The sequence below is a fragment of the Phyllostomus hastatus genome, unplaced genomic scaffold (assembly GCF_019186645.2).
Source record: "Phyllostomus hastatus isolate PE091 unplaced genomic scaffold, TTU_PhHast_1.1 phas_contig_210, whole genome shotgun sequence".
NCBI lineage: Eukaryota > Metazoa > Chordata > Mammalia > Chiroptera > Phyllostomidae > Phyllostomus > Phyllostomus hastatus.
Genome location: NW_025333737.1, coordinates 1,587,094 through 1,610,568, shown reverse-complemented (window position 1 = coordinate 1,610,568; position 23,475 = coordinate 1,587,094). Strand labels below are relative to the sequence as shown.

At 55.0% G+C, this 23,475-nt stretch overlaps 1 protein-coding gene across 6 annotated transcripts in view; it reads left to right on the top strand.

Annotated features, from left to right (window-relative positions):
* RPH3AL (rabphilin 3A like (without C2 domains)) overlaps positions 1-23,475 on the top strand; it is a 140,073-nt gene that overhangs the window by 40,582 nt on the left and 76,016 nt on the right. For 5 of the 6 annotated variants that reach the window (XM_045835791.1, XM_045835786.1, XM_045835790.1 and 2 more), the window contains exons 2-4: positions 15,017-15,127; positions 18,670-18,813; positions 21,054-21,183. In XM_045835791.1, the coding sequence (XP_045691747.1) occupies positions 15,051-15,127; positions 18,670-18,813; positions 21,054-21,183 (351 nt within the window). In that variant the 5' untranslated portion in view covers positions 15,017-15,050. Of the gene's footprint in view, positions 1-1,728; positions 1,892-15,016; positions 15,128-18,669; positions 18,814-21,053; positions 21,184-23,475 lie in introns of those variants that run through there. The other variant, XM_045835788.1, reaches the window with a different exon arrangement.

Below are 23,475 nucleotides of genomic sequence, written 5' to 3'. Positions count from 1 at the left end.
GTGGCCGCCCGGCTGCCATGGCTCCATTTGTTGAAAAGCCTCTTCTTTCCCCCGTTGAATGGTATTGACACCCCTGTTGAAGTCAGTTAAGTATCGATGTGTGGGTTTGTTTCTGGACTCTCAGTTCTATTCCAGGGCACGTGTCGTGTTATCCAGGCACAGGGTTGGTTCGTGCTGCTCTCAGGAAGCATTGGTCCAGCGGGAGAGTCAGACACATTCGGAAACCACCAGAAACTGGGAGGTGCTGTAAGAGGTAAAGCGTAAGCGAGTCTGAGGACGCAGAGGCAAACAGTGTGCTTCAGGCTGGGCAAGGGCGTGGAGTGGGGGTGGGGCTGCCAGGGGAGGTATGGGCTTGGACACGGAGGATGATGCCACGTATTTTCATTTGTCTGGAGACAGTTTGCCAAGGTGGGTTAGAGCCTGTGGATGGTCCTGAATTTCCAGGTGAGGACTCGGGGCCTGACTTGGAAGTTTCCGAGCAGAGCTGGGCCTTGGGAGTGCCCTCTGGTGGCAGGGTAGGCTGGGTCTGGGTGGGGAGCCTGGAGGTGGGGAACCACCTGGGATCACAGGGTGGCCGAAGTCTGCGGGAGCACCTGAGTCAGCTAGTGGGAATGGTGGGGAGCAGAGGCCGCCCGAGGCCTGTGCCATCGTGCCTCTCTGCTCTGTGGGCAGAGGGTGGGACAACAGCAACACCTGAGTAGGTTAGCAGAGGCCTCGGTTGCCCGTAGCGTGAGCCTTGTACCTCTGATCCCCGCAGCGGCCGGCCCAGAAACCACAACAGCCTGCCCCCTCAGCGGTCCCTGCAGGCCGCTCTACCCCGGTAACGCCGAGCCTTCTCAGAACGGCTGGTTGGCCAATTCCTGCATGTCTCGGTTTCTGTGAACTCCTGGCACTCCCCCGAGTTCCAGGAGCATGGGAGACGCTTGGAGGATACCTCCTGGTCTGCTGCTTTCGTCGGGCGCCAAATGCTGAAGCCAAGGCTCCTTGGAGCAGAGAGGGTGATGGATGTCCCTGGGCTCAGCTCAGTCCGTGGGGCCCAACCGAGGGCCAGGGGCAGCTGTGCGGCCTTGAGAGAGTGGCTTTGCCTCCCAAGAACGGGGTCTGAGCCCCTTCTCTGGAAGAGAGGGTGTCATGCCATCCCCTTGGGATTGTGGTAAACTTCAGGCGGCAGCCCTGGGCGAGCACCTGGCAGGTGGACAGTGCCCTGTAAAGCCGGCTGCTGCCCCTTCCCAGTTTGGTAGCCCAGGGTCAAGCTGAGCATATGCAGGCATGTTTAATTTGTGGGCTTCTCCTAAATGTTTTGAAAACTACTGGCAAATATGCTGGTGGTTCTGTTTGGCCTTTCCCCTGCTCATCTTCTCTGTGCCAAGAAACACTCCGGGGGTGGTCCCCTCTTCTCACTGTCAGATGACCCCCGCAACCATTGCCGAGTCCTCAGCCGTCCTCACAATGGTGGTTCATGACAGGCACCCCCACTTGTTTGGGGTTTTAGCCTCTGCTAGCGGAACAGGGAGTGTGCACAGAAGTTGACAGCTGGCCCCAGGCAGCGCGACGCTTAACCTTGGAGTGGGGACAGAGAAACGTCTGTTTGTGTTTCCACGAATGAGCAGGGACAGCTGGCCCCCAGATAGCAGGCCAGGTCAGCTGGGAGGCGCCTTGGCTGCTGCTTTAAGCAAACAGCCAGGGCCAGGGTCCCTGCCCCAGCTCCACCAACGCGGGTGGAAGGAGGATGGAGTCCCTGGCAGAGCCCCACAGAGCCACCTGAGGGCTGGTGTCCTGGTGGGGCTGTGCGGGGGTTGCTAGGGGAGCCAGCAGTGTGGGGTGCTGCTCCCGGGGTCCTGGAGGACTGCCTCTGCTGGCACACCTGAGGAACTGGGACTTTACCAAGCAGGTGAGAAGGGGTGGGTCTGTTTTCCTTCCAGAGGCTTCTCTGCTTTATAGAGTTTTCTCTTGGGCTCCTCCAACAAGCAGCTCACGTGTGATTTCAAATCAGATTTCCTTTACAAAAATCTTGTTTGCCTGGGACTTTCCAGACACATACAACCCGAGTGCCTGGATGCAGGCTTGTGTTTCTGCACTAGAGACAAACAGCACTGACGCCCCTCGCTGCGGCCCCCAGCCAGGTGTCTGCAGGCCCGGGAGGACTAGACGTTTTCTGAGTGGAGAACCCGGGGCCTGGACACCTGCTAACCATCCTGGCTTGATTTCATTCTGACAACCTTTCTGTCAGGCTCCAATTCCATCTCCTGTTCCTTTTTTGTGCTAGAGACCCTCCCTTTTTATTTTTAGAGTCTGGCGAATCTTATGGAACATTTCTCAAAGTAATGATTTTAAATGCACAAACAGGTTCCAAAGGAAACCAATTACATTGGCTTATAATTGACCAGGATATTTTTTAAAAACAAACTTTTCATATAGTGATCTGTGTGCTTTTGTTTTTAATTGATTGATTTTAGAATGAGCAAGAGAGGAAGGAAGAAAGAGAGAAAATTCATACCTTGTTCCACCTATGTATGCATTCATTGGTTGATTCTCGTATGTGCCCTGACCAGAGATCGAACCCGCAACCTTGGCATATCAGGACGACACTCTAACGAACTGGGCTACCCAGTCGCAGCTGTGTGCTTCTTCATTGAAGCTTTATATAAACAGCCTTGCAGTAGGTCTTGTAACTATTATAACTTAAAAGTAGTGTTGAGCATAAAAAATATTTCGACCTATCTGCAACTCTGCACTGTGATATAAAAATAGCTGAGATTCTACGGGTGACCCAGGCACAGGTTCTGGGTGTGTTGCTGGTATTCACAGATAAAGGACATAGAAAAGTTCAGTTGTGGGTTAATGAAAATAAAGATACACTTTGTTCCCATCCTAGTTCACAGCCCACCTGTTAGCAACTCCCAAGTGAAGCAATAACAGAGGAGACCATCCTCATATACCCTCTTCTTACATTGACCGTGACAGCTCCTTGTCTCAGGTGTAGACCCCCGCCCTGGCCTGAGCACCCCAGGGGCCCCAGGGGCCACTTTAGGACAGCTTAAACGTCCATGCACACCTCCTCAGGGGTCCACTGGGCCTGCTGTCCCCCACCCCTGGGGTAAGGCTCTGGGTTCTATTTTCCCCATGTAGAATGGGGTGAAGTGTGCCCCCCAGAAGGACATGTTGAAATCCTAACCCCCGGAACATCCAGATGTGACCTCATTTGGAAACAGCAGCATTGTGGATGTAATTGGCTAACATGAGGTCAGATTGGCATCTCCTTTCATCTTAATCCCGTATGATAAGAGTCCTTAGAAGAAGAAGAGAGACTCAGAGGGAAGGAGGCCATGTGAAGGCAAGAGCCACAGGGAGGTGGCCACGTGGGGCTACAGAGGAAAGAACACCCGAGAAGGTGAAGCCAGAGATCAGGGTGACACTGCTGGAAGCTGAGGAGTGCCACGGGTTGCCGGCAAATGCCAGAAACTGAGAGAGGAGCCTGGGCAGACACTCCCCAGGTCCTCCGGGGAGAACCCTGCCCTGCAGGTTCTTGGTTTTAGACCTGGAGGCCCTAGAACTGTCCCGAGCCTCCCAGCCTTGGTGTTCACTGCAGAGGAGACAACACTGTGGGGCCAGCCCGGGAGGCCCCTCCTTCCTGGGAGCCTGGGCACCCGGTAGCCCTGACTCTGTAGTCACCTTGCTGCAGGACTCCTGCCTGTGTCAGGCCTTCCAGAGATGACAAACGTGAACTGTGCCCCGGGACACGGAGGCGGGGTGTGGGGCTGTTGGAAGTGGGGGGCTGGCACCTGAAGGGAGACGGGGAAGAGTGGGAACCTTTGCAAAGCGTTTTGGCCTGGAAATGAGAAACCGGTTTCGGTTCGACAAAAAGACAGGCAGGGGCTGGGGTCCACCAGAATGGGTGTTTTAAACCAGGGTTTACTTTCCCAGGGGGAAGACCCCGCCGTGCACAGCAGGGCCTCCTACCCATGTACCACAGGAGGGCTTCTGGGGGCACAAAAATCAACCCTGTGCACCCTGCAGCAAACTGGGGTGCCAGGCACTTGCCTGCTGCACGGTGGGCACACAGCGCTTGTTTGTTGAATGCGTGAGGGTAATGAAGCCAAAAGTGGCTGCTTCTTGTCCTTCTGGGGACAACAGCAGATGCTTAGCTCTGTGACTCAGCAGGAATATGCCACAAAACGGGCCACAGGGTGTCCAGGATCTGTTGCTCCTCCAAGGGCACCGACGAGGAAGGCTGCAGGCGTGTGAGCAGGGGCTGCAGGGCTTTAGAGAGCCTCCCCCCCACCCCAGGGGAGGAAGCTGAGCAGAGGGCTGAGGACAGGCAAGGTACCCTCATTTGTCACACTCTTACTAAATCCTCCTTAGAAAAGGATTACTGGAGCCCTGGCTGGTGTGGCTTCATGGACTGAGTGCCAGCCTGTGAACCAAAGGGTTGTCGGTTCAATTCCCAGTCAGAGCACATGCCTGGGTTCTCTCCCTCCTTTGCCCTCTCTAAAAATAAATAAATAAAATCTTTTTAAAAGAGAGAGAGAGAGAGAAACTTTAAAACAAGAGAGAGAACGGAAAGGATCAGTGGAATAAATTCACTCGTAACCCCAAACCCTCCTCCTCTGACGCACGGACTGCGTCCCCCACACGTGCGGGGTTCTGTGCTGGCAGTGCACCTGCCACTTGCTTCCACTTCTTGCACCTGACCTTGCCGTAGCCCTGTCCAGGTCGTTTGTCATTTTGACACCGTGCCCTCTTGTGCCACTGTTGAATGTTCCTCAAGTTGGAGTCTTTTCGAGGTTCTCCGTGATCGTAGAGGTGTGAGCCACTTTGTGGAGACAGGTGTCATGGGCCAGGCCTGTCCAGTGCCCGGCCCTGCATGGGGCTGGGAGAAGGGCAGGCTGAGAAGTAGGAGGCGGCACCGCAGGGCCTTGAACCCCGGGCCGGGGAGGCTGCACATTATTCCACGGGCCGCAGTGAGGCCTTGGAGGTGAGTGGATGAATGCCGGACACCTGCCATGTCTCGGGCACTGAACCAGCCCGAGGACGCCAAGGTGCATCCTGAGAGCTGCAGTCTTCATGGGGGAAACAGAGGCAAAGACCTTTGAAATGATGGGGGGAGGCCAGGCGGGTGATTGCGACTGGGAGCTAAGGGAGGAGGAGCTACAGACTCCCGGAGGAGGGGTGCTGGGCCTCTGCAGGTGGACAACTCCACCGGACGTGCCGGGGACCAGGCTGAGCAGCCGGAGCCCATCGGGGTCCTGGTGCCCCGAGCACGAGTTCCCGGAGGGAGGTGAGACTGGAAGGGCAGCTGGGGCTTGATCACGGCTGACCCCGAGTGCGACCTGGGTTTTTGCTTCGCGGTGGGGAGCCGCTGCGGGTCTTGAAACAGGGCTTGTAAGCATGGCCCTGCCTAGGCTTTAAGGACGGCCTCTGTGGCTGCCAAGTGGAGGGAGTCAGGTGAGCCCCACGAGGTGGCTTTTGCCACGGCCTGGGCAGGACTGGGGGAGAACCAAAGTGGGGGTGGGGGAGAAGAGCCACCTGAAGCAGCAGATCTGGTGGCTGCGGTGGCCCACAGGGTGAGTTCCAGGGCAGCAGCTTCCTGGGGCTCCGCTCACCTCCGGGTCTCTGGAGCCCTGCCTTGTGCTCAGTCCGCCCCAGACGTGCCGAGGGCCCCTTCAGGTTTCAGACAGGCCTCGGGCTTCCTGTCTGCATCTTTCATCCTCCCAGCACGCCTCCTCTCGGCTCACCTTATCTTGCGGCTGTTATCGTGTTTCTGTCTCATAGTAACAGAGCAGATGTCAGGGCTGTTGCTAAGGGTTCCCTGGCATATTAATACCTGGATATAGAACTGACAGCTCTCACAGGTGCCTTTGAGGCCTGGGAAGCACCGAAGCGCACGGCTGGGTGGCAAGTATTCTTTTATATATTTGTCCCTGCTTTTTCTCCCTCCCTTAGACGCCTTGTCTCCTCCCCTGCCTCCCCACCCTGCCCCACCTCTGCACAGCTAGGACTGACGGGCAGCCACTCTCCCCTCCCACGCCCAGGGCAGGTGTGACAGAGGGTCTCCCAGTCTTCCTAGGAGATTGAATGCAAGGTCCAGAAGCCTCTTTTTAAATTTTTTAAAAGATTTTACTTATTCATTTTTAGAGAGGGGATAGGAGAGAGAAAGAGAGGGAAAGAAACGTCAATGTGTGGTTGTCTCTCACACACCCCCTACTACGCACCCTCTACTGGGAACCTGGCCTGCAACCCAGGCATGTGCCCTGACTGGGAATCAAACTGGCGACCCTTGGTTCACAGGCTGGCATTCAGTCCACTGAGCCTCACCAGCCGGGGGGGAGGAAGCCTCTTTTCCAGCCTGCACAGGCCACCTGAGAAGGCTCTGGCTTTTCCCCTGACCTCCCTGCTCAGGGCTCTGGCTCTGGAGTGTGAGTGGGAAGCTTGCCTCTTGGGTCTCCCACTTGCCTCCCCATCTGGTCTTTTTGGCCGTTCCACAGCTCACCAGTTTGAAAATCAAACTGCCAACAGCTCCAGCAGGGGTCTTGGCCAGATATGGAGATTGGGGTTGGGGTGCCATTTGTATAAGCTGCCTGTTGCCATGATAACGCTGCATAACAACCACCCCCAAACTCAGTGGTTTACAACATTTATGTCTCGCTCCTGAGTCTGTGGGTTGGCAGTGCTCTCGGCTGGTCCACACGTTTCATTCACCGGGGCTCGGCGGCTCAGAGAACACTCCCCGCACTTGAGGGGAAGGATGCTTCTGTTCTCTCGGGGTCCCGCACTTGCTGGAGACCCGAGTTCGTCTTTGCACACGGTGTCCCCTCCTAGACCCTGCGGCTTCCTCCAGCCGTCCTGCTCCACCCGCCATTCTCCCTGTATCGTTTCTTCTCTCTCCACGAGGCCTTCCATCCGCACCGCACCCTGGGGGGAGAGGGTCCGTCGGCTCAGTCGTATCAGTGAGTTTCCCTGAAATAAAATCAAGGAGGCAGAAAATGCCAGGGTCTGAAGGTGGGAGAGAACCATACCGGGGAAAGGCGTGGGGGAAAGGGAGCTGTCCTTTCCAGGACAGTGGCTTTGTCCCCTTCCCGGCTGGCCCTGGTAGGTGGTGCGGACACCCTGTGGTGGGTATTGGATGATCTTCTCTAAGGGCAGGTGGCGTTGCCCCCCAGGTATCTTTCCCAGGTCTGGTGCATCGCAGAGACTGCCGCAGGCTGGTGGCGTGGAAGCGGTTGTAAGTCCTGGGGGCCGGGTGTCGAGCAGCAGTGCGCTCCTGGGTTGGCGGTTGTGTGGTGTGCACGGGGGGGGTTGCTCTCGTTTCATCCTCACTGTGAGCCTGTGGTGGAGGCGGAGACCCCACACTTCGTGGAGAGGGACTTTGGGCTGCAGAGGTGTTAGCTGACCCCAGGTCACTGGGGCCCTGAGGCCGGTGCTCCCTTTACCAGGTTCTGAGCCCACAAGTCTGTTAAGTGGGGAGAAGCCTTCTTTTAAGTAGACTCAAATGTTTGTGGAGGGGAGGCCTTTTTTTTTTTTAATCCTCATCTGAAGATATGCTTATTGATTTTAGAAAGAGAGGAAGGTGCGGGGGTAGGGCAGAAGCATTGATTGGTTGCCTCCCGTTCACGCCCCAAAGGGAATCGACCTCACAACCTTCTGATGTACAGGACGACGCTTCAACCCACTAAACCACCCAGCCAGGGCAGGAGGCGTTTGTGTGTGTGTGTGTGTGTGTGTGTGTGTGTGTGTGATTAGAACACTGTGCATTATTAAAACCAACTTATTGGAGATTTACAGATAAGTTCTTCCGCCTTTGAGCTCTTAGAAAATGCAAAATCGACATTATTCCGACGGGACGCAGTTGGCTCCGGCAGCTGTTTTTGTAGTGGGCAGCTGTGGGGGCACCTCGGGGAGGCCTGCAGGTGTGAACTTTGAGGGGTGGCGAACATTGCCACCGTAAAAGTCTCAAAAATACGTGCAGAAAAATACCCTTCCTTTCCCTTTTGGGAATCTGTCCTAAGGAAATAACCAGAGACAGACACAAAGACTTATCTCCCGGGATATCCACGCTAGTGTCGGACACCACAGCACAACACTGCGGGCGATCTTGCGCCTCCAAACAGGAAGCGATAAAACATTCCCAGAAGACCGAGGTGCAGTTAATCATGGTTTTGAGGACTTTTAATATTGTGAAACAATGTGATAAGAAAGCAAATAGTATATGTAATAAGAACCCAGTTTTATTTAAAATCTGTCCACAAAGACCTAGAAAAGAATGGGAAGATCTCACATTAAGATGTGAGGAGTCTCCCTCTGGGAGCGGCGGCGCGTGAGCTCAGGCTGCCTTTCCCGCTGCTGAGCCACAGCACCCGGGAGGCGGCTGCGTCGGGCCGCGCTCCGTGGAGAGTGGGCTATGACTGATGCCCAGGGTGAGCGGCTTTGGACTTCGGGGAGATGGAAATTGGATCTTCCTGTAGAAATGTGTTTGTTTTCTCAGGTCTTCCCCAGAAAGTTACCCAGGCTCACGAAACTCCATCCGCACCCCAGGTGTTTTCTTGGGAAATCACCACCAGTCACCTCCTGTTCTTGTCCACCCCCCTACGTGGTCCCCTGAGCCCCCCGCTGCAGGGTTTAGAAGCGCTTGACAGAATGCAACCTCCGTGGGCCTGTGTTGCCCCGCAGGTGCAGGCGCCACCGGAAGGCCTCGTGGGCACGCGGGCTCCTGGAGGCGGCTCTGCTGTCCGGCGGAGCCCTGGGCGCCGGCCACCCCTGGGGACACTGAGCAACAAACTGCCTGTGAGCAAACAAGCCCCAGGGGGCGGCGAGAGGCTGTCTCTGCTCTGAGCACGTCTGGCTTGTTGTCTGGGTTCCTTCTCGTCTGGGAAAGGCCGTCCCTGATGAAATTGGCCCAGGCGAACGGATACTCACTGAATACCTCTGTGGCCGGCCCTGTGCCAGGGTGGGGAGAGGAGGGCTCAGGGCCCCGGGGCCGCTGTCCAACCGGGACGGAGAGATGGGAGCACCTCAAAGGAGGAGGGTGTCTGGGGCCAGGTCTCAGGTAGAACATCCGCCTCCCCCAGACTGGCCTCCCTTCCCCAGCACCACACACACACACACACACCACACCATATGCACCACACACACCATACATACCACACACACACACACACACCATATGCACCACACACACACCACACACATACCACATACCACATGCACCACACACACCACACGCGCACACACAGACCACACACACCACATGTACCACACATACCACATGTACACACACCACATGCACACTCCATACACATGCCACACACGGCACACATGTGCCACACCACACAGCCACACACCACACACACCACACAAATACGCAACACACATCATACCACATGTATCACACACACACACCACACACTACTTGTACCACACACACCATACACACCACACACACACACCACATATACCACATGTACCACATGCACCACACACCACATACACCACACACCATACACATACACCACATATACCGCATGAACACAACTCACATCATATGCACAAACACCACACAGCCACACACCACACACATACCACATACCACACACAAATACGCAGCGCACACCACACACACACACATTACACACACCACACATCATATACACATATACCACACACACCACACACACATCACATATGACCACACACATACACCATACACCACACGCACACCACACATCCACACCCCACACCCCACACATGACTATCCCCACATACCACACACACACATCACATGCCACATACATCTCACACCCTGTACCTCATATACACCGGACATACACACTATACTCCCACTCCCACACACACCACACACACACACAACTCACACATACACACCTCTCTTCCTCAGCCTCTTCCTCTCACAGCTGGAAGGGCCTCAGAGGCCGGCCTGGCCCATGTGCCCCTCCTCCCCTCGCTCACTGAGGAAGGCCAGGCTCTCGGCAGCCCCTTCCCATGCAGCCTGCTGCCTCTGCGCCCCTCCCGGCCCTCGGCCACCTCCACCCTTCCCCTTGTGAACGTGTGGGTTCTCCTTCCCTGCTTTTTACTGGCTTTTTAAGCCTCTGTTTTATTCCCTCATCATTTGATTTCTGTCCAAGACACTGACATTTATTAATACAAGGGCACATCCATATTCAGCTCACATGACACTGCACTTTGGAAGTTTTAAGGACCTGCTCTCAGAGGGTCTGATCCGACTCGGCAGTGCCTTGGGAGGAGCCCTCCTGATGCTCCTCCTGAGCCCCGCACTGGGCCGGTCGCAGAGCCCAGCAGGGGAGTGTCGGGTGGTGGTGAGCCCAGTTTGGCAGAGGAGCCACATGGTCAAGGGGGTGTGAGAAGCTGGGAACGGGGTTACCGATGGGTCAGGGAGCTGGCAGCTGGCTCAGACTGAAGAGGTTTGGAGAACCTAAGCCGGCTCTGTCGGCACGTTCCCAAGGTATGGCTCCTCAAGCTGCCCGTCCTCTCCACGCCTGCCCTGGGTTGCTCTGTGTGGGCGAAGGACAGCTCCAGGAGTGAGGGGGGTGGGGGCCAACCTGGCGGTCAGGCGGAGGCTCAGGTCCCACCTTCCAGGTTGGAGCAGCCACCAGCTGCCCGCCCCAGGATCCTTCCCGAGTCCCCTGGCTGCCCCCTGTGCCTGCCTCCTGCAGCCTGGCAGGGTGGAACCAGGCATCAGAATTGCACAGGGCAGTCCCTCCAGCCGGTCCATCTCAGCTCCCTTGGGTACCAATGAGGAAACTGAAGCCGAGGAAAAATAACTGACTAGTTCCTGCACTCCAGTAAGTTTGCATGAAAGCCAGACTTCCGTGGGTTTTTCTCTCCTAATTGAGTCTTCTCTCCGCCCTCCTCACTGCTCCAAAACCCCTCCCTCCGCGCTTGTAGCCACCAAGTGACCTGCTGCAGAGAAAGCAGTACTGGCCCAGGGTTCTCAAGCTGTCAGTCAGCTCGGTGACCTCTTCTGTTTCTCAACCTCTCCCTTTTCTCCTCTGTCAAACAGAAAAAAAAACACTGATTGGATTTAGTAAGAACAGAATAGAATAATCTATGAGTGATCACAGAGTTGTTTTGACTAAATTAAAAAAAAAAAAAGAAAAGAAAAGAAATTGCGGTCATCCCGGTTGGTATGGCTTAGTTGTTTGTAGCCTCGTCCTGTAGACCTAAAGGTTGCAGGTTCGATACCCGGTCAGGGCACAGCATGTATGAAAACACTCTCCCCCTCCCCCTGTTCTTAAAGAAAAAGGAAATTGCCCTCAAATAGGTCAGAGGACACATAAATGTAAGTTTAGGGGTCATTGATCCCCCAAATCTGGCCATACTAGGAAGTGACTCAAAGTGTTAAAATGGGGTTTCATCCCCTAGGGGTTCATTTGGGGTGCTTTGTTTGGGGCTGTGGGGTGTTGCTGTGTCCCTACCTGTGTTTGCTGCTCCTTCTCCTGGATGTCCCCACCAGTCCCACCATAAAGGAGGTGACGTTCTGAGCATGAGGGCACAGTACCCCTTCTTTCTCCCCACCCCCTCCCCCTGCCCAGCTCCACACCCTTTTGGTTCAGAATCTTCTGCAGAAGATGGACTTCCCACCCTAGCTTGCTCCTCCCTTCCGTGGTCACCCTTGCTCCAGTGTGCTGTGCTTCTGTGGGGGTGCCTGGCAGACAAGAGGGGCCATTCCACACTCACGGCGCCTGGCTGCCCTGGACCGCCAGGAGGCTCCAGGCCTTCCAGTCCTGGGAGCAGCGGCCTGAGATGTGGCGGCCCCTTCAGGCCGGAGCAGGAGTGGCAGCATCTGTGAAGCAGTGACAGGTGGCTGCTGGGGCACCCAAGTTTACGTAGGACACAGTCTCTGCTGGCCAGAGAGACTCTTACTTCCATTTCTGGAAGCTCCCAGAATACAGAGGTCCCCCGCGGTTTTACTTTCTGTGGTTTCAGCTAGCTGTTGTCAACTACGGTCCAAAAACATTAACGGAAAATTCCTGAAATGAAAAATTCGTAAGTTCTGTTATGCGCCGTTCTGAGTAGCGTGACGATGCCTCCTGCCATCCTGCTCTGTCCCGCCTGGGCTGTGACCATCCCTTTGTCCCGAGTATCCACACTGTAGATGCACTCTCCCTGTTAGTCACTTAGCAACCGTCCTGGTTTTCAGGGCTGCTCTCACAGTGTTGCAGTGCCCGTGTTCAAGTCCCCCTTATTTTACTTAGTGGGGACTCCGAAGCTCAAAATCAGGTCCACTCGCAATCCAGGTAAGCCACGGAGAAGCCAGACAGTGCTCCTTTGAAGGGCAAAGGCGGGTGAAGTGCAGTAAGATATTTTTGAGAGAGATTGACTGCATTCACATAACTACTGTTACAGCATATTGACATAATCATTCTATTTTCCTGTTGTTGTTAATCCCACACTGTGCCTGATTTATGAACTAAACTTTACCCTAGGTGTGTGTGCGTGTGTAGGGAACAGCATTGTGTGGCCACCGGAGGACTTGGAGCACGTTGCCTGTGGATAAGAGGGTGTACTCTGTTTTTGAAATAATGCTAGTAAAGAAACAGGGCCACTGAGCTGTAGTATATTTTAAGCATTTACTTGGAACGGAGTAACGCTTTTCACACTCACACAGCAGTGCGACGGTGCTATTCACAAGACAACAGAAATTTTAAAACAAAGCAAAACAAACCACAGTGCACCAAAGCCTAGAAGTGGGACACCTGTTTAAAGTTGTCTGATGAGTCTCATTTTTTTACCCCATCTGTCTTTTCCTGGTGTGTATGTGAGCCTCATCTGAGAGAAGATCAGGACTGAATCTGAGGGGGACTTGAGGATGGGGCACCGCCATGCTGGGCCTGGCCGGGGGCTCCCACCCGTGCCTCCTCTCAAAGCAGTCCACAGTGGAAAGCAGGAGCCTGCATGTGCTTGCTGAGTGGGATAGAGACCCCTGTGGGCAAGGTCCTGGGCTTGGTCCCCAGGGCACTTAGCGGTGGTCTGCATGCTGCCCCCTGCTGGTCATCACAGAAATGGGTGACACTGGTCTGGAACAGCCATTCTCAAAGCCTGGGCTGGCGGGTCCCCAACAGGTCAGGGGGTCTACAAGGTCAAAGTTATTTTATAATAATAATAAAATATTTGGTCTCATTTTCTCACAGATGTAGATAAGGTGAAAAGTTTGTTGATGTGGTTTCAGATGCCACATTAGAACTAATCTTTAAGAAACAGCCAGCGGTCGAGTGTCGGTGCAGCGTGAGAGAGGAGCCACAGGTGGCTGGGAAGGTCATTCCAACACTCCCCCTTTTCCAGCCTTAGCACACACCTGCGAGAGCCTGGGTGTCCCTCGTGCACTTAACAAAACCACTCTGGAGAGGGATTGGATGAAAAGCCAGGTGGGAACATCCGGCTGCTTTTTGTTAAGCCGACCATTACACAGACTTACGAAAATGTAAAGCAACACTATTATTCTCACTAAGAGTTTTTGTTTTGAGAATACAGTTTTTATTTTGTGAAGTATGCAAACATCTAATGAGTTTAGTACTTTAATGAAGTTTAAATCTGTTTCTGTTTTAAATATCTAATATTGTAAGTATTGACAGATATAGCCCATAGTCCTTTGGAGTGCTTCAGTGTTTGGAGTGGAGTGTTTGTAACAATTTAATGGGATATAATTCCTGTACCATCAAATTCATACTTTTACAGGGTACAGTTCAGTGGCTTTGGTGTGCGTGACCGTCACCGTAACTCCAGGACATTTTCACCCCAAAGGAGCCCCGAGCCCAGTCAGCCCCCAGCCCAGCGTGACCGCTGCTAAGCTCCTTCTGTCTTTGGAGCTCCACCTTTCTGAACAGTTCGTGGAAACAGGGCCACACCACACAGCCTTTTGTGTCTGGCTTCTTTCATTCAGCGTAATATTCTCCAGGTTCATCCATGTTATGGCCAAACAATATTCCTAGTATGATAAGCCACACTTGATCCATTCGTCAGCTGACGGACATTTGAATTGCTGCCACTTTTTGGCTATTGTGAATACCATTGCTGTGAATGTGGACACATGTGTCTTTGTGTGGACGTGTTTTTAGTTCTCTTGGGTATACACCGAGAAGTAGTTTCTGGGTCACATGGTAACTCTGGCCCTACTAGGAAGTGACTCAAGACTAAGATCCAACCTCAGTACCTTTTAAGAGGAAAGAGAAAGAAGTTCTGTGTTTGGGCTAGATGGGATTAGAGCAGGGGAGCGTGGGTAACTCAGGACAGCCCGCCATCTTTGCTCTGGGTTGATGCCCTCAAAATCACCTCTGTGCCCACCCTCGTCTTCCTTTTTCTCTAACACAATTCCTTGGTGGCAAAGAGAAAGCCAGTATGACAGACTGTAGACATTAAACCACCAGAAAGTTCTGGGGCTGGGTCACCTCTCTGCAGGATTTCCAGGGTGCCACTCACACCGTGTCCCCTGCAGGTGTGTGGGTGGCAGTCTCGGCCACAGCTGTGAGTGTTGGCCCTCCTCCCTGCCCCAGCACTATGATCACTGGCTGTGGCATAACCTCTTGGGGAGCAGAGTCTGAGAAGTCCTCATAAGCAGAGCTGCGGAAGGTGGCTGGCTTCAGCCACAGCCATGTGCCTGCGGTCGCTGCTCAGGTCCCCTCCAAAGAGAAGGGCTCTCTAGCCATACCCCCCACCCCCACTGCCCACCCAGCCCCCTCCAGCGAGGTGATGTGCTAAGCACAGCTGTACTTGGAGGGAGCAGGCACCAAATCCTCCCCAGCTCAGGGCTTGCCAGCTAGATTGAAAATGCAATTGCCCTCCCAGAGTTATGAGGCTTTTGAAAGAGGAGCTCAGAGGGAACAGTATTTAGCTGGAGGAGTGGTTCTGAAGGTGAGACTCCAGGCAGCAACGGGCAACATATGGGGGTAGGTCAGAAGTGCCAGTGTGCGGAGCCTGAGGGACCTGCCTGCCATCTGCACCCCAGCCACTGATACGCTCTTTCTTTTTCTTCCTCTCACCTCAGATGTGACTCCCCCCACTGGCTGGATGCTCCAAGCATGGCCGACACCATCTTTGGCAGCGGGAGCGACCAGTGGGTCTGCCCCAATGATCGGCAGCTTGCCCTGCGAGCCAAGTGAGTACCTCCGAGGCCTGGCCAGGTCCCCTCCTTCCTGTCCCTGTTCCCCTCCTTTCTTGGGCAAGAGTCAGTCCCAGGGACCCAGAGAGACATGCGTGGAGACAAGGCCTGGCTAAGAAACACATGCTCCATGCCCTGAGCCAGCACTGAGCAGCCACGCACGCATTTACTCGGCCTGTGGAATTTACCTCCGTTTCTCAGGCAAGGAAAGTGAGACCGGGCTCCCTGCCCAAGTCACAGACCTTGCGAGTGGCAGGGCCAGGACTGCGCTGGGGTCCTTCCGACTCCCGCACCTGCATCATTTTTGTCACTACAGGCCTCGAAGAGCCAGGCCACTTGCTTTGCCTTCCCTGTTAAGAGCATAAATCCCCCCACCCCGCCACCCCAAGTCTTCTGTCCCTGAGCCCCCGGAGGCGGGGAGCCTTTGACCTCTGGAGGCCCAGGTACAGCTGAGCTCCCGGCGCTGACCGACAGGACAGAGTGCAAGCATGTCCGTGAGTGCAGAGCCGCACCCAGTGCCGGACACACAGCCGCTCAGGCACCCCGGGCTCCGCAGGCCTCCTGTCAGGGTCTCTCTGGTTCGGCCTCGTCCCCTTGGGTGCCCCATCCCCTTCCTGTTCTCTCTCATCCCGGCAACTCTCAGCTCCACCTTGGCTGGGCTGTCTCTCCCTACTGTCCGCCTCTGGCTGAAGCCCAGGGGCTCGGAAAGGCCTCCCTTGCCCTCCTGTGTCCCCGTCTCTCCAGTGTGTTGGAGGTCCCTGGTGTCAGATCAGCCTCAGAGAACCCTTCATCTGTCAGACCTTGCCAATCACCAGAGCCAGCATTTCACAAATGGGACCAAGTTCAAACAATCTGTGATTGGATGTGATGAGCCTGCAGGGACACAGAGCTGAAACATCAAAGGGGGCGAGAAAAATTAATCTGAAATGCCCCAGGAGAGTGGAGTCCTGCATGATCTGCAGTTCGTTCGTCCCTCTCACTGGGATGGCTCAGCCCCGCGGGGGAGGAGACCAGGGAGGGAACCAGCCCCCGCCATGTGTCCTGCCCGCCTGGGTTCAAGGAGCCGGAGAGCACTGCACTCTTGTACCAGGGCCCCGTGTGACCCCTGCTGCCCCGCCAGCATTTCCTTCAGTTTCCCCTGACCTTGGCTCACACTCAGTAGCAGCCGGAAGCTGTTGTCGCACCTTTGAGAAGAGCAAATGCTTTTATCTTCTCCCTGGGGCGTGCTGCCTTGGAGTGCCAGGCCCCATGTCGTACCAGGCCCCGTGTCACACCAGGCCCCGTGTCACACCAGGCCCCGTGTCACACCAGACTCCATAAAGGAGAGCACTCCCCTTGTCCACTGTGCCGAGGGACCCTCCGGGACTCCTGGGGAAATCACCCTCCCTGGCTCTAGCTCAGGTCCATCCTTCTTCCTCCAGCCTCGACCTAACATTTTCTAAACTCTTACTGCGTGCCTGGCAGCAGTTGCACAGCAGTGAATAAGACTACTACAGTCTTTTGTCTTCAGGCGCTAATGGGTACAAGTGAGCATTATACGCATGGTGACCCGTGAGCTTTGACAGGGGACACAGGCAGTGGGGGTGGAAGGGGTGCAGTAGGGGGTGATAGGGGTGGCTAAGCCAATCTGGGAATGGGGCGGGGCTTCGCTTAGATTATGACACTTAAGTTGAGTCCTAGAGGAGGGGTAGGTGTTAGAGGCAAATATGGGGGAGGGGTTCCTAGAAGAGGGAACAGCATGTGCTAAGGCCCTAAGGCAGAAGGAGCAGGCATGAAGAGGACCTAACAGGAGGCCAGTGTTGACGTGAATGCAGGGTGAGTGAGGCGGTGAATGGCATAAAGGGATGGCAGAGGCCAGATGGGGCAGGGCTGGGTCCTCCAGAGACTCCCATTCTGGAGAGGGGACAAAGGGTCCCAGCTTGCCTTGAAATGAAGTTTAAGCTCAGCAGTGGAGCTATGCCTGGACCTTGTGAAAACTTGGAGCATGGATTCTCCAAGTTTCCCCATGGAGCATGGGTTAAGACCCATCTTGGAGGGGATCAAGGAAAAAACCCCTGGTGAAGATCATGTGTAAAAGAATAGGAGTGAGCCAGGGGAAAGGGGGTTCGGGAGAGACACATGCTCCCCAGGTGGAGGGCATGGAGTGAGCAAGGCCTGGAGACACCCTGGAACTCGGGGCGCTAGAAGCAGATGTTGGTAATGCACACCTCGTGAGGTCAGGGGAGCTGAGGGAGGAGGGGCCTCTGGGGGGCATGCAGATGGGTGCTGGGCACCACTGAAGGTAGGCTGCAGCCCGTCTGCATCTGGCAGCTTGTTTGGCCTTCGCTGGCTGTGTGGAGGGGCACTGTGGGGAAACATGACGCTCAGTGGCAGCCACGGCTGAAAGTGGGAGTGGGGCCTGATGGGACGTGTGGGGAGCCGGGGGAAGAGTCACATGGGGGGCCTAGTGGGTGGTCAGATGGAGGCAGGAAAGGTGGCTCGGAGGATGAGGACGCGGGAGCTCCCTCTGAGGAGTCGGGAATCCTGCCTTGCAGAACGGCACAAGGCCCAGTGGAGGGGCCTGCAGAGCGCCAGGCCGGCCCTGGGCCCTGCGTGAGCCAAGTGGGAGCTGCAGCCCCCTGGGACAGCTGGTGGTGCTGGTGCTGGGCCCTCCTGCCTCTGACCGACGCAGTCAGTTCCCCTTGTTTACACGTCCTCCCGACACCCGCCTGCATGGCCCCCCACAGCACAGCCCCAGCCCCCTGTGGGCCTGGCATCGCCATGCGTGGATGCTCAGTAAGCGTGCATTGAGTGAATAGCTCTTATAATTTCTCATTAAATGAATATTGTGTAATTGGTTGGGCCTCCGTCTCCCCCAGCACACTGAAGTTCTTCAAGGTGGTGACTTCGCCATCTTACCCCCAGCGCCTGGCACAGAATGTCTCGGAGAAGCCGGGACCCAGGGCAGGCAGCCTGGGGCTTGGCCTGCTGCTGCCACTCTCTCCCCATCCAGAAAAACAGAAAGGGTTTGAGTCCGTCCTCTCGGACCCCGGTCACAGCCACAGGCCCCTGGGCCCCAGCCCACCTCTCCTGCTGCCTGCCCTGGCTAGCTCCCCTCCCCTGCAGCTTGGTTACCCCCTGCCCTTGCGCCATTTGCTTTCAAAATGCTGTCAATCTCCTTTTATCCTCGAGATTTATTTTAAACCCAATTACAGTGCTTTCCTTGTCCATGGTAAACTGTCTCACTTTCTTCTATGACTCAGATGTGGGTTTTTATTCTTGTCCTGATCATCTCCTGGGCTTCTCCCGCAACACCTCGCGCGCCATGACGGTGGCCTCCTCCATTTGCACAGCAGGTGCATTCCACGCTCCTGCCTTCCGGGGAGCTGAGGTGACACTGCCGTCCTCTCCAGGCCCAGTAGCTGGTAGGTGGCAGAGCTGCTGCGTGGAGCCTAGCGTCTGCCCTGTTCCCTGACACACAGCAGCCAGGCGTTTTGTGGATGTGACGGGGTGGGGTTTGCGCTGGGGTGGCCTCAAGGCCTGTGTTGTTCTCTCTCGAGGCTGCAGACGGGCTGGTCCGTGCACACCTACCAGACAGAGAAGCAGAGGAAGAGCCAGTGCCTCAGCCCAGCGGAGGTGGAGGCCATCCTGCAGGTCATCCAGAGGGCCGAGCAGCTCGATGTCATGGAGCAGCAGAGGATCGGGTAAGGGCTGCCCCAGCCAGGTCAGCAGCGGGTCGGCGAGAGGGGGACAAGGGCACCTCGTGCCAGATCAGTGGGCTAGGGGTCTGGCACCCTCGTCCTAGGGCTGGGTTTTCACGTCCGGGAGGGAGTCAGCTCTGCCTGAACACCCCTGAGTGCAGACACATAACCCAGCCCATCAAAGCCTCGATATACCCATCTGTAAGGTGGGGGTAGCGGGTGATGTGCGGACCCCAGGCCGTAGAGGGCGAGCGAGTGTGGTGAAATGCGTTAGGGGCTGTTCGGCTCTGCACACTGAAGGGTCAACTGTGGTTCGGCAGTGAGGGATTTAAGTCAAGGCTCAACCTGGATCGTTCCAGATAAGACTCCCACAGGAGCTGCTCTCCAGCTTGTTCTAAGCTCTTCTCCGGGCCCGGCATCCAGAGCTGACTGTGACACAGATTGCAAATAGCTTTGTTGGGGTGGTGTTTTTTTTTTTTTTGCTTGTTTCTTTAAAAATTTGATTTATTGATTTGAGAAAGAGAAACATCAGTTTGTTGTTCCATTTAGTTATGCATTCATTGGCTATTCTTGCATTTGCCCTGACTGAGGATTGAACCTGCAACCTTGGTGCATCAGGACAATGCCCCAACCAATTGAGCTACAAAAGCAATTCACATTTCCTCGAAAATCTGAAAAACATAGAAAAGCACAAATGGGAAAACCAAATGTACTGCATTCGTTGCCTCAGGCAGGAATTAATTTTGATGCTGATTTCCTTGTGCTTCTTGTATTTATCTTTTTCTTTTTAAAGAGTTCATTTATTTACATTTAGAGAAAGGGAGGGAAAAAGAAGGAGAGAAACATCAGTGTGTGGTTGCCTCTCACCAGCACCCTACTGGGGACCTGGCCTGAAACCCAGGCACGTGCGTGCCCTTACTGGGAATCAAACTGACGACCCTTGGCTTTGCAGGCCGGCACTCAACCCACTGAGCCACACCAGCCAAGGCTATTTATCTTTTTCTATAAATATATATGATCATTAGAAAAAGTCAGTCATTTTTGCCCTGGCCGGGTGGGGTCCTGCTCACTGGGGAGCAGGGGTTGGACAACTAGAGGAGGTAATGTAACCCCACTCTGTCCATTTATTCAAGAATTTTCGCTGAGTGGCCACTGGCCGCTGGAGATACTGCTGCCAACAAAACAGAAGTGGCCGCCAGTTTCATGGAGGTCATAGTGCTGCATCATAAGTTGTCATGAAATGGGGGTCACGGTGGGCTGAGGGGCCGTGGGACCCCAAGCAGAGGCACCGGCCCCAGGCTTGGAGGCGTTCAGGAAAGGCTCCTGGACGGGCTCTTTTTCCTTCTTCTCCAGCCTCTTCGTCTGCCCAGTTGCTCACACCGAAGTCCTCTGGGTCTTCCTGGGTCCCTCTGACCTCCCTTCCCCCCGGATCCACCGAGGCTGCCTCGGAAATGTGGCCCGGCCCCGCCTTTGTCACCTTCCCTGGGCCTCCCACCACCCCCTGCCGCCTTCCTCACCTCCACGCCCCCCTCGAATCCTGAGTGGGATTTAAAAATATCATTTGGCTCAAATCATTTCTCTACTTAAAACTCCCCAGCAGCTTCTCCTTAGTCTTAGAGAATAACCAAACTCCATTTGTGACCCGCAAAAGCCACGCAGTCCGGCCCTCCCCGGGCCCGCAGCCGCCCGTGCCCAGGCTCCCTCCCGCGAGCTCACGGAGCAGCCGCCACGCTGACGCTACTGCGCCAGGCCCTTTCTCGCCCTGAACGTTCCAGGTTCCCTCCACCAAGAAGGCTTCCTCCCCCAGCTCTCCGCACGGTCTGGTCCCTGTTGTCCTCCGTTAGCTCTCAGCCCAACATCCTCAGCAAGGCCCCCGCCGATCCCCCCCTAACATAGCCCCGTGCCCCTTGTGTCTCCCTCCCCCACCCACTTACTTCATCAGTTTGCTTGTTGGCTTCTTTCTGCACTTTCTCCCTCCATTGAACATACATTCTGTTCTCAGGGACCATGTCTGTCTCTGGCTTGCTCACTACGATACTCTCAGTGTCTGGCACATCACAGATGTTCAGTTAATATTGGTGCCTAAATAAATGATTAGCAGCTATAGCCAGGGACAGAGCCCAGGCGAGGGAACAGCACGTGGGGCTTGGTGTAGTGTGGGGCCTCGTGGCAGCCGTGTCCCCGCAGCGGTCAGGCTGGGGACAGGACGCACACGCCCTCTGACTCTGTGTCCTGTGCTGCAGGCGGCTGGTGGAGCGGCTGGACACCATGAGGCGCAACGTGATGGGGAACGGCCTCTCCCAGTGTCTGCTGTGTGGGGAGGTGCCAGGCTTCCTGGGCGGCTCGTCGGTGTTCTGCAAGGACTGCAGGAAGGTAAGACCATGCTCTGGCCCTGCTCCTCTGGCCACCCAGCCTGGACCAGCTGTACTGCTGCTCTGTGGCCTTGCACCCTGGCTCCCAGGAGTGCATGTGTGTTTGTGCATACACATGTAAGCACATGGCGTCCTATGGTTCTTGGCAAGAAGGGTTGGAGCTTGAAGGTTGAATGGCCCGACTTCTAGAGCCAGCCCTGGGGAGTGCACCTGTGCATCTCGCAGGCTCGGGTGTGAATTCAGCTCTTCCTCTAGCCATGTGACCTCAGAGAACTTGTTCAATATGCCATGCCTCATTATTCTCACGTGTAGAACAGGAATAAATACAATATGTACCTTAGAGAGTTGGAAGGATTAAATATGGCATGCAAAGCATTTAAAACCTTGCCTGGCACATTAAGTACTCAATAAATGTTATTAGTTGTTATTGAGTAAATACAGTTCTCCTCAGAGCCAAGTTACATGCTCGGACCGCACCTCCTGTTCTGTTGGGCTGCTCTCCTGACCCTCGGCCACCCAAACGGGAGTGCTCTCTGCAGCAGGGCCAAATGGGTTTTCCCCTGATCTTATAATATCCCACTGATGGTTCTAAATTGTGCCACAGATTAAACTATTTCATATTGAAGCCAATACATTTTACAGTAACCTTTTGTTTTTCCTGGAGTTTCTGATTGCCTTTCTTTTTCATGTTGACGAAAGAATAATGTGCCTTCCAACCCTCCAGATTATTTAGCTTCTCAGTTTCACTCTCTCTCACATGGAGCCTGCGCTTTTGTCCCACCGGAAACCCTTCTAGGTTCTCGCTCTTGCTCGGGCTCAGACCGATGGCAGCGCAGCCATGACCACAGGACTTCCCTTTACTGCCCTCCTAGTTCAGGGACACTGTTCCCGAGACGCCGTGTCTTTTGCTTTTTTAGATTTTCACTCTTAAGTTTGTTGGGATCAATCTTCAGGTAACTTCCCTGGGCTAGTCCCTCTCTTAAGCCTGGAGTTATTTCAATGAACAAGACAGAGAAAGAACCTTCTCTCTTGAGAGTACATTGGGTGGGGGAGCCCAAAAATTTGGTAAGAAATGATCAACTAATTCAGGCCTCAGGAGGAATAGATTCTGGAAAGAAGTAACAGGGGACAGAGGACTGGGGGCGGGGTGGGGCGGTAAGAGTGGAGAGGACCGTAGAACATGAGGAAGTCAAAGCCTGGAGGCCAGTGGCAGCCTCGGGCAGGGCGTCTGCGATGGCATCCGGCAGCTGGGTCAGAGAAGCGAGGTGCAGAGAGGTTAACATGCCCAAGTAATAAGTGGAAAAAACGGGACTATAGTGAAGATGTTTTCCCCCACCTCCGCCCTGTGACATGCAGTGACCTGGGCTGAGGAATGTGGATTTACTGGCGAAGGGTCTCAAGGACACTTGGAGGGGCCTGGGTGTCAGGGAGGGGATGGGTCCTCATGTGCCAGCTCCTCCCGAAACCTTCCTTATACCCTGGACTCGATACCAGCATAGGTGGTGGGCACAGGGACTTGGGCAGGCGGGGCTCTATTTTGTGATTTCTGCCTCCTAGCAGTTTCTGTCCTCCCTCTGCCCCTCAACCCCACAACCGCTGCCCATGTTCAGGTTCGCTGGACCATGAGGAGGGAGCAGAGCCTTACCTCCTTCCCCCGGAAAGGTCGGGGGCCTCTGCCCCAGAGGCAGGCTGCTGCCCCTGCTGTGGAGGCTCAATACCGGTTGCTCCCCAGAGAACCACTTCCTGGGGCACGGGGGCAGGCCCAGGGGAGGACCTCCGCCGGGTGTGGGGGTGGGGGGGAATGCTCCTGCAGACACTCTCGCCCCCCCGACCCCATGGTGCTCTGGAGCACATTAGCCTTTGAAGTTATTCTTATTCTGCTGCAGGCCGAGGACTGGGTCCTGGCTTGCGTGTTCAGGTGAGGAGCCCTTTGAGCTTCTGAGGGGACTTGTCCTGGGTAAAAGTGGGAGGAGAATGTGCTGGTTAGGGCCCCAGCTGAGTGATGGGCACTGGGGGTGGGAGGTTTCTTCATCCATCCTGAAGAAGATTGTGCCATTCATTCATTCACTCATTCATTCATTTTTCAAATAGTAGAGCGGCCACACTGTGCAAGTCCTATTCTAGGGGCTGGTGATACTGTGAACAAGGTGGACAAATTTTTGTTCTCATGGAGACTGTTTTCTGGGGGTGGGCGAAGAGAGACAACAAACAGAATCACATCAGGTGGTCTGAGGGCTCTGTAGTGAGTGAAGGCAGGGTGACATGGCAGAGCCTGACCAGGAGGGCCCCTCGA